This window comes from Salvelinus sp. IW2-2015, unplaced genomic scaffold (assembly GCF_002910315.2).
Source record: "Salvelinus sp. IW2-2015 unplaced genomic scaffold, ASM291031v2 Un_scaffold2604, whole genome shotgun sequence".
Classification (NCBI taxonomy): Eukaryota; Metazoa; Chordata; class Actinopteri; order Salmoniformes; family Salmonidae; genus Salvelinus; species Salvelinus sp. IW2-2015.
In genome coordinates this window covers 288,181-298,936 of record NW_019943912.1, presented here as the reverse complement: position 1 = coordinate 298,936, position 10,756 = coordinate 288,181, and the positions used below count along the sequence as shown (strand labels likewise).

General features: G+C 46.3%; 2 protein-coding genes and 1 long non-coding RNA gene across 3 annotated transcripts in view; 2 read left to right on the top strand and 1 right to left on the bottom strand.

The window, feature by feature from the left end:
* il17ra1a (interleukin 17 receptor A1a) overlaps positions 1-2,879 on the top strand; it is a 42,426-nt gene extending 39,547 nt beyond the window's left edge. Inside the window, 10 exon segments of the mRNA XM_070440489.1 lie at positions 498-597; positions 600-642; positions 644-668; positions 670-706; positions 1,440-1,510; positions 1,696-1,732; positions 1,851-1,924; positions 1,927-2,054; positions 2,056-2,249; positions 2,252-2,879. Coding sequence (XP_070296590.1) covers positions 498-597; positions 600-642; positions 644-668; positions 670-706; positions 1,440-1,510; positions 1,696-1,732; positions 1,851-1,924; positions 1,927-2,054; positions 2,056-2,249; positions 2,252-2,583 — 1,041 coding nt within the window. The 3' untranslated portion in view covers positions 2,584-2,879.
* Positions 2,880-4,484: 1,605 nt separating this feature from the next.
* Positions 4,485-4,775, top strand: LOC139025384 (uncharacterized). Its single transcript, XR_011476954.1, has 2 exons — positions 4,485-4,546; positions 4,612-4,775. It is a non-coding gene; the product is annotated as an uncharacterized lncRNA (long non-coding RNA).
* Positions 4,776-6,028: 1,253 nt separating this feature from the next.
* tmem121b (transmembrane protein 121B) lies at positions 6,029-8,217 on the bottom strand. Its single transcript, XM_024141559.2, is given in 3 exon segments — positions 6,029-7,615; positions 7,618-7,644; positions 7,647-8,217. Coding segments are annotated over 3 exon segments (1,215 nt in total). The 5' UTR covers positions 8,158-8,217; the 3' UTR covers positions 6,029-6,938.
* Between the last annotated feature and the right edge of the window lie 2,539 nt (positions 8,218-10,756).

Here is a 10,756-nt window from a genome sequence, read left to right as displayed (position 1 = left end):
CCTCACCAAAATATATGTAATATTTTTCTTCTCAAATGTTGTGCAAGATGTTTACATCCCTGTTAGTGAGCATATTCTCCTTCGCCAAGATAATCCATCCACCTGACAGGTGTGGCATATCAAGAAGCTGATTAAACAGCATGATCATTACACAGGTGCACCTTGTCTGGGGACAATAAAAGGGCACTTTAAAAATGTGCTGAGGAATATTTCTGTCTGTAATAAAGCCCTTTTGTGGGGAAAACAATTCTGATTAACTGGGCCTGGCTCCTTAGTCAGTGGGGCTGGCTGCCAAGTGGGTGGGCCTATGCCCCCCACCCATGGCTACACCCCTGCCCAGTCATGTGAAATCCATAGATTAGGGCCTAATGAATTATTACATTGACTGATTTCCTTTATGAACTGTAACTCAGTAAAATTTCGAAGTTGTTGCGTTTATATTTTTGTAAAGTATATTTTGAACGTGTCAAATAAAATGAACTAATTATTTCAATCAGGTCAGCCACATCGAGGGGATCGGAGTGGATGAGTACTTCACATGTCCATCGGGGAGGGATCTGCGTGACGCCATCGAAGCCTTTCAGGTGTTCCAGATAGAAAACCAGACTGGTTTGAACAGGAGTGTGTTGACATAACGCAGAGGAGAAGTGGTCGCAGTAACAGAGTATAGATGCTCTGCTGGAACAGCCGGTCGCTCCTGTTCTAAGTTGTTCCAGAATACAGGATGGGGCCTCCTGTTCTAGTAGTTTGTTCCAGAATACGGAAGGGGCCTCCTGTTCTAGAGTGTGTTCCAGAATACAGGAGGGCCTCTGTTCTAGAGTTTTTCCAGAATACAGGAAGGGCCTCTGTTCTGAGTTTGTTCCAGAATACAGAAGGGGCCTCCTGTTCTAGAGTTTGTTTCCAGAATACAGGAAGGGGCCTCCTGTTCTAGAGTTTGTTCCAGAATACAGGAAGGGGCCTCCTGTCTAGAGTTTGTTCCAGAATACAGGAAGGGCCTCCTGTTCTAAGTTTGTTCCAGAATACAGGAAGGGCCTCCTTTTCTACAGTGTGTTCCAGAATACAGGAAGGGCCTCCTGTTCTAGAAGTTTGTTCCAGAATACAGAAGGGGCCTTGTCTAGTTGTGTCCAGAATACAGGAAGGGGCCTCCTGTTCTAGAGTTTGTTCCAGAATACAGGAAGGGGCCTCCGTTCTAGAGTTTGTTCCAGAATACAGGAAGCCTCCTGTTCTAGAGTTTGTTCCAGAATACAGGAAGGGCCTAGTTGTTCAGATACGGAAGGGGCCTCCTGTTCTAGAGTTTGTTCCAGAATACAGGAAGGGGCCTCCTGTTCTAGAGTTGTTCCAGATACAGGAGGCCTCCTGTTCTAGAGTTTTTCCAGAATACAGGAAGGCCTCCTGTTCTAGAGTTTGTTCCAGAATACAGGAAGGGCCTCCTGTTCTAGAGTTTGTTCCAGAATACAGGAAGGGGCCTCCTGTTCTACAGTGTGTTCCAGAATACAGCAAGGGGCCTCCTGTTCTAAGTTGTTCCAGAATACAGGAAGGCCTCCTGTTCTACAGTGTTCCAGAATACAGGAAGGGCCTCCTGTTCTAGGTTGTTCCAGAATACAGGAAGGGGCCTCCTGTTCTACAGTGTGTTCCAGAATACAGGAAGGGGCCTCCAATCCCCAGCTATGATGTAGAGATCAATGAAAAAGCCAGGGAGTCCAGGTCTTGACTCCTGAAGTGAAACTGGAAGGTAAGGTTATCAGTGGGGGAGGGAATATAGCACAAACAGACTGGTACCCAGGCTAGGGGTTTGGTACAACAGAAGAAATGTCTGTCTAGTATGTATTTATAAAGTCTTCTTCTTCCAGGTAATGGGACGTCTGTGCTGGAGCTTCTTCCAAGGGTCAGCTCTGACAGCCACCAGGTGTACCCGTCATACCCCAGTCGTTGAGGCCCCACCCGGGGTACTTATCTCTGATCTGCACCGCATGCCCTGGAGAGTCAACCCTGGGGTTGTCAGATCTTCTCCTGAGTGAGCCACCCTCGGCCAGAGAGAACTGCTCCACCTACAGGAGAGGTGGGAACAGCAGACCGCTGCCCTCTAGAGAACGAGGAAGAGGAGGAGGCATACAGTCCTTCTCGTCAACCCTCTGCTGACACCCTGGAACAACTCATGTCTCTCCAGCTGTCACTCTGTGGTCTCAGTGCTATCCCAGAAATCACCTCTGTGTCCACAGAGCACGGCTACCTATCACAACAGCATGGAGAGATGGACTATCACTTCCTGTCAAGATGGGCCAATCACAACTGTCCTTCAGCTCCATCCAGGTTACCCCACCTGTACCGATGGATAGTGAGATTCAGTACCTCCCTCCCCTGCCAGAGATAACCCACTCCCAGCCGGTAGAGATGGAGGAGGGTGGGGAGGTGATGAATCCTGCTGCCCAGGAGAAGAGGCCCATCAGTGGGTCAGACCTGGGCTATATCTCCAGGAGCTCCTTCCAGCAGGACTCTTCTGTACACTACCCTGTAGGAGAGGCCAGCGACAATCCACTGGTGGCACTGGCCAGGTTACAACAGGCTCTCTACCTAAACAATTAAATACTCTGGCTTCTGCAATAAAATGGAGAGAGAACGTTCTATTAACGGGTGTTCATCATATACTCTGGATCATAAACACTTTAGTTGTTCAGCATTGTCTTTCATATTATTATAACACTATTGTCTATAAAAGTTTTCCTGATTTCCTGTTTGAAATGATGCACAAACCTGGAGTCAATGAATCAGCCAATGGGTTTGTACAGCATAATCCATACATTTAGTTCTTACATCACATCCTTATATCAGGTTGTACAGGACAATAAAAGTGATCATGTCCATATTTCAGATATACACAACATTCTACACGTAGAATTTACTTTCTGTAAACAATAACCAGTTTCTGTTTTCCTGTACACTATTTGGGAATCAAGATTTTTGTCCCATATGGCACCCTATTCCCTACATAGTGCACTACTTTCAACCAGAGCCCTGTGGACACAGCACCAAATATAAAATCCCATTTAATGGTTTCAACAAAACATAGAAAACGTTCATGCTGGGAACAGAAGCGTAGTATCTGTTAAATATAAATCCRATTTAAACAACAAATCAAATGTAGTCAGTCAGAGTTAGTCTCGGTTTCTTTAAACCAGTTTTCTAGATCCAAGAATGAAAGCCCTTGGTGGTCCAGGGCTTCTATTGGCCGATTACTGGACAACAACGTAGGTAGAAGGATATCTAGTTCTACTATTACTGGACATAAAACATCTTGTTTTGTCAGTACATACATTGTTACAACCTGTCTTTTATCTAGCCTGGGTACCTGTCTGATTGTGCTGTTATGACCAACCTCATTGACATGAGCAATGGAGTGTGAGAGCACAAACAGATCCGGGGGCCAGGCTATCTTGTATCATCTCTAAACAGATCCGGGGCCAGGCAATCTTGTATCATCTCTAAACAGATCCGGGGCCAGGCTATCTTGTATCATCTCTAAACAGATCCGGGGTCAGGCTATCTTGTATCATCTCTAAACAGATCCGGGGGCCAGGCTATCTGTATCATCTCTAAACAGATCCGGGGCCAGGCTATCTTGTATCATCGCTAACAATCGGGCCAGCATCTTGTTCTCATGGGGCCGCATCTTATCATCAACAATCCGGGGCCAGGCTATCTTGTATCATCTCTACACAGACCGCGGGGCCAGGCATCTTGTATCATCTCTAAACAGATCCGGGGGCCAGGCATCTTGTATCATCTCTAAACAGATCCGGGGGCCAGGCTATCTTGTATCATCTCTAAACAGATCCGGGGCCAGGCTATCTTGTATCATCTCTAAACAGATCCGGGGCCAGGCTATCTTGTATCATCTCTAAACAGATCCGGGGCCAGGCTATCTTGTATCATCTCTAAACAGATCCGGGGCCAGGCTATCTTGTATCATCTCTAAACAGATCCGGGGCCAGGCTATCTTGTATCATCTCTAAAACAGATCCGGGGGCCAGGCTATCTTGTACATTTCTAAACAGATCCGGGCCAGGCTATCTTGTATCATCTCTAAACAGGCCGGGGGCCAGGCTATCTTGTATCATCTCTAAACAGATCCGGGGGCCAGGCTATCTTGTATCATCTCTACAGATCCGGGAGCAGGCTATCTTGTATCATCTCTAAAACAGATCCGGGGCCAGGCTATCTTGTATCATCTCTAACAGATCCGGGGCCAGGCTATCTTGTATCATCTCAAACAGATCCGGGGCCAGGCTATAAAATATAATTTAATTTTATTCCACAACTCGTGTTCACAACACTTGATGAAAAACCCATCAACAATCCTCCACTTGTCACTTCACACTGCACTCAAAAGGCACATTTAGTACAGTATTTTTTCATTTCTATCTTCACCTACCTGCATATTCATCATAGCCTGGTCTCAGATCAGTGTTCTAGCCAACTCATAAAGCATACAGCTTGACATGCATGAGCCTGGTCTCAGATCAGTGTTCTAGCCAACTCCATACAAGACGTACAGCTGACATGCATTGAGCCTGGGCGAGCTCGATACAGTGTATGCGGAGACATCCATATAAGACATCAGCTTGACATCATTGAGCCTGGTCTCAGATCAGGTTCTAGCCAACTCCATACAAGACATACAGCTTGACATGCATTGAGGCTGAGTAACAAGGAGCTGGCATGATGGCACATACAGGCTGGCACCGGGCTATATTCAGCTCACTCTTTTCCCATCAGAAGAAAGTAAGAAGGACAAAGGAACAGGAAATGTCACAGATCACCATTAGGTTGAATGAATCTATCACATCCCAGATCTATTTAAAGGACCAGAGGCCGAGGCGCTGGAAACTAAATGGACTACTTTTTGTAACACACTAAATACAAGATGTCGTCTGATGTTAAATACTGTACAATAGTGTCTGCTCTGAGACTGCAGTCATTACCAATATGTATTTGGCATTTTTATCAAACATAATTTTGGTGTTTTTTACTGTATGAGAAGATAAATAGGAGAATCAGAGACCTACATTTTGGGATGACAAAATGTACGACCGTGATTTATCCTCCAATCTGTCTGTAACCTGCATTCTCTCAACCCTGTTCTATTGGTTTTCACCGTGACCTATTTCTCTCATCCACATAAGGCCTCTTTTAGGTAATAATAGCAGGGTGGTTCTGTTCTTTTTATCCAGAGTTCCAGCAATAGGATGTCAAACACCTCACATATCAACGCCACACACATCTGATTCCACAGCTCCACATTCCTTCATAGCACCTTGGAGCAGATTGTCTCATCATGTTATCACATTTAATCACACCCACTATTCCTTTTTTTAAGCTCCGTTCATTTCTTGGTGACAAATTGGCAAGGCTGACACTGTATAAATTCCACAGTCAAGACTGTCAGTACACATGTTGACAGATGGACAGCCCAGATGATATTGACTGGATGCAAAGAGGTAGGCCTTGTCTTGGAGGAGAGAGAGAGAGAGAGAGCAGAGCAGACCGAGACAGAGAGCAGACGAGAGACAGAGAGACAAGAGAGAGGCGAGAGACAGAGCAAGAAAGAAAGAAGAGAGGCCATAGCGCTGCGCTATGGCTACCTGCTCTATAGCTGCCTGCCTCTATGAGCTGCCTGCTCTATAGCTGCCTGCTCTATATCTTCCTGCCTCTATAGCTGTCTGCTCTATAGCTGCCTGCTGTGCTCTATGGCTCCTGCTCTATAGCTGCCTGCTCTATAGCTGTGCCTGCTCTATAGCTGCCTGCTCTATATCTGCTCTATGCTCTCTATAGCTGCCTGCTCATAGCTGTGCCTGCTCTATGTGCTACCTGCTCTATAGCTGCTGCCTGCTCCTATATAGCTGCCTGCTCTATGGCTGCCTGCTCTACTGTCTATGCTGCCTGCTCTATAGCTGTCTTGCCTCTATACGCTGCCTGTGCTCTATAGCTGTCTGTTCTGGGTGGTCTCATTCATTCATTGACATATTTGGTGGGACTTCAAAGCATACAGTAAAATACACATAGTGATTTCCAATTCTTAAGAAATATCAATTGATTTATATTGATAACATGATATATTCCCCCCAAATAGTTTAGGAAATGAGAGGACATGATTAAACATTGGAATCATTACGTATACCGCAATTACACACTAATTAGGTATCTAAATGACCACACGGTTTCCATCTATTCATTGATTAGGAAATGCTACTGGGAAGTTTCACAGATTGGGAGACAAGACTTGACCAATGTAAAACAGGACTTTACATCGACACCATGTCCAAGACTCCATTTCAAAACAACAATCTTTCTTGCACTTTTGTCAAACTCATTCAAATCAAATCAAATCAACAAAACGATTCTCATTCTTCTAAAGTTCCCCCCCCCAACAATACAAAGTGAAAGTCAATGATTTCAATTCACAAACCCCACTGATCAACCACCACCACCACTACTTCACAACGATACCCCCGACAAGGCATTAGAGGAATCCGTCTGGCCAGGTCTGCCAGGTTGGCCAGGTCTGCCAGGTCTGCCAGGTCTTAAGCAGGTGTAGTTGATGCATAATGATTCTGTAGCACCTGTTGTTATCAAATGTTCTTCTGACATCTGAATAAATGTCAAAATAAGGCTGTCGTTGATTGACACCTGTGCATCCTCATTGGCACCCTATTCCCTATATAGTGCACTCCTTTTGATCAGAACCCTATGAGCCCTGGTCAAAAGTAGTGCACTATATAGGGCATAGGGTGCCGTTTTAGGGCYTATCCCTGTCCTGGWCCTCAAAATTCTTCCTTCAGCATCAATCACTCATGTGCCTTCCACCCTCCAGTGGGGATAAAATAAAATCCAGGCCGTTTWAGGTCMAGGTAGTGACGGCCAGGGTGAGATCCAAGCCGGGCCTATGACTGCGTGGTAACGGCCAGGGTGTTAACGTATCCATGGGGACACATATCGTTCTCTGAGACACAGTGAGAGAACTGRGCCGGGTTGCGRCCCTCACCGAACCTCCTGACTCCCCGCACRGTGAAACACTGTTCTATCAGCTCCAGACACTTACAGGCCAAGAAGAACATATTCTTGAACATGAACACRGAGACGGGCATCTTGTGAACATACACCTGGAAGCACCGCACCACCAGAAGAGGAGCGTTGACCAACACACCGGTCAGGAACCMAGCCCAGACCCAGCGACAGCGCATCTCGGAGGCGGTCAACTCGTACAACCACACCACCGGGACGCCCAGGGCGATGAAATACACCGAGATGACCGTGTATTTTAAATAGACCGTCGGTATCTCGTTCCTCAGAWYCAACTCCACCAGGGTAAAGCAGTCTACGAGGTCCAGACAMGTGGTCATGAAGCAGCTTTGGGACCGGTGGCGCGTAGCTCCGTTCTGGTCCTCGGTGATAGAATTGATGAGACAGTAGAGTAACGGGAGCGAGAGCGACATGATAATCTTAAACAACGGCCGGTTATCAACCGAACGGAACTTTGAGCGCGATGAGATCTATATCGAAGTCTCTAGAATGAGGACTATTTTAGGGGTGCAGGCGATCACGTAGATTAACCAGGCCGGTAGGCGTAGGTAAACTCGCCGAGGTTCAGCCGAATATAGAGTTCTTTTGGTGGAACCCACACGCCCGCTCTCTCTTGCTCCTGGCGTTCTTCATGAAGAAGATCCCCCAGCCAGAAATCACCACCAGATCCGTGGCGATCCACGAGCACCAGTACAGATCCGTGAAGATAATGAGGTAGAAATCTAGAACGCCTCCTTGGAATATCAGAATGAGGAAACACAGGATCTTGTAGAGAACGTTTCTCTTGGACCTCTGGCCGAACAGGGGAGCAGTCTGCATGAATTCCTCAGAGGTCATGATATAGCCGTTTGTAATAGCGGAGGATACCAGCGGCTTGATGGAGCTCTCGTCTGGGTTGATACTCCCCGCGGACGTATGTGGGTCCCTCCTGTACGAGGCGCTACGTATGAACAGCTGTCCGACGCCGTAGTCCGGGGCGGATGAAACCGGTGAGTCCGGGCAGATCACAGCTGCTTGGGGATAGGGATAGCTGGCCTTGGGATTGTCGGCGGCACCAATTTCTGCTATCATTGTATGCATGTATTTGCGCGTTCGCTTCCCTTTCTCTCCTCTCTTCTTTTTCTTCCCTGGTTCGGTAGTGATAGATGCTTTTAGCACAGAGTTTCTAAACCCAGAGGCGCAACATCGCGATACTTCCGGGAACACGCCGGGGTTGAGCAGTCAATGAGAGACGTGAAAAATTCTTCCTTGGTTACTCTCTCAAAATCTAAAGGCACAACCTATATTCGAGCCATGTCTTAAGTAGTTGACGTGTTACTCCAACTTCGTGAAAGTGACAAACTGACACGTTTAAATTTTCGTAAAAAATGACTTTATATTGAAGTGCCTTTGATTTGCGCATTTCTGCGCATGCGCCAGCTTGCCAACTCGCCATGACATCGCCTACAAACGTGATCGGGATTTCTATTGGAGAAGCAGTTTCTACCTTTCTTCCTACTGTACTGTCTTTGCTTTTAGGTTGGAGAGCGATAGGGGGCGCGGCGTAAACCAAGACATGGTATTTCTCTCCACTGGAATGAAATGCGGTGGATGGAATTATTGCTGTGTGCAGATGTGTAGCCACAATCGTTCTGTTCATTTGAGCTTTCCAGGTTTTTAAATTGAGACTCCTTTCCCAATATTCGGCAACATTGGACACGAATCATACTGTTGATATAACGGTTGATCTATCCCTAGGATTTGTTAAGCAAAATAATTTGGTATTATAGGAGTGTCTGGCAAATGATAGGCAAGGCTATTTATAAAGTGAGAAGCCAGGAATAGATTAGTTATAATGCCAAGGGCCCTTACATCCCCTCTTCAGAGGTGTCATACAGGAAGTAGAGACTGCCATGTCTAGAGGTGAGAGGAAGTAGAGGTTCTGCCATGTCTAGAGGTGTCATACAGGAAGTAGAGGCTCTGCCATGTCTAGTGGTGACATACAGGAAATAGAGGCTCCATGTCTAGTGGTAACATACAGGAAATAGAGGCTCCATGTCTAGTGGTGACATACAGGAAGTAGAGGGTCTGCCATGTCTAGAGGTGTCATACAGGAAATAGAGGCTCCATGTATAGAGGTGTCATACAGGAAATAGAGGCTCCATGTCTAGTGGTGACATACAGGAAATAGAGGGTCCATGTCTAGTGGTGTCATACAGGATAGAGGCTCCATGTATAGAGGTGTCATACAGGAAATAGAGGCTCCATGTATAGAGCTGTCATACAGGAAATAGAGGTTCCATGTCTAGTGGTGACATACAGGAAATAGAGGCTCCATGTCTAGGGGTGTCATACAGGAAATAGAGGCTCCATGTCTAGTGGTGACATACAGGAAGTAGAGGGTCTGCCATGTCTAGAGGTGTCATACAGGAAATAGAGGGTCCATGTATAGAGGTGTCATACAGGAAATAGAGGCTCTGCTATGTCTAGACGTCATATAGGAAACAGACTTTGCAGTGTTTAGAGACGTCATACAGGAAGTAGAGACTCTGCCATGTCTAGACGTCATATAGGAATATGTATCCAGAAGCTCAGTTACCCGGGCTTCATCCCGCCCTGTTAAATGGACTACCGGTGTCTCCGTGTATCCAGAACCTCAGTTACCCGGGCTTCATCCCGCCCTGTTAAATGGACTACCGGGTGTCTCCATGTATCCAGAACCTCAGTTACCCCGGGCTTCATCCCGCCCTGTTAAATGGACTACCGTGGTCTCCGTGTATCCAGAACCTCAGTTACCCGGGCTTCATCCGCCCTGTTAAATGGACTACCGGTGTCTCCATGTATCCAAGAACCTCAGTTACCCGGGCTTCATCCCGCCCTGTTAAATGGACTACCGGTGTCTCCATGTATCCAGAACCTCCGTTACCCGGGCTTCATCCCGCCCTGTTCCCTGTAGTGAACTAGGCTACTTTTAACCCAGGTATAGATAGTTCACTATATGGAATAGGGGTGGATTCTGGGACATGAAGTCTTTCAGAGTGACAGCAGAGAGAAGACAGTAATATGGACCAACGTCCCCCGATGTCACATCAATTCCCCACCGGACACAGACGTGTCATTAAATATGCCAGGGTTGACTGGCTGGGACGGCAACAGACCTTCAGAGTGAGGACAAAGCACGGCAGAGAATGCTAAACCTCGAACGACTGTTTTTTTCCCTAGTAGGGACTTGAGTTTAGGGGTAACAAAATAATGCATTCTGGGTAACATAACAGATCACGTAGAACCACCATGTCAAAGCTCCATTGAAAATGTAGAAATGTAAGTGAAACTCTAAAACGTATAGACTCACGTGTAGTACAATCCATTAATATATAAAAAATCAGAGCACGACTTAAATGACACAGGTCAATAATGAATTCCACTCAGTAAACAACCCTGGTTAACTTTGATAATAAACTTTAATTTCAAGTCATGATGGATGGTTGTGGACCATAGAAAACAATAGAGAAACATAATATATAGTGCATTCTAATGAGAGTTCAAAGAGAATAAGTAGTGACCAGACAGTTCTGTGTTCCAAATGGCACCCTATCGAGACCACTGGTAGTTCACTAGAGCCTTGGTATAAGGATCAGACCTGTAGGTCCACGCACCGAAGAAATGAGGCTGTTCTGGGGGGAGGGAGCAACAATATTGG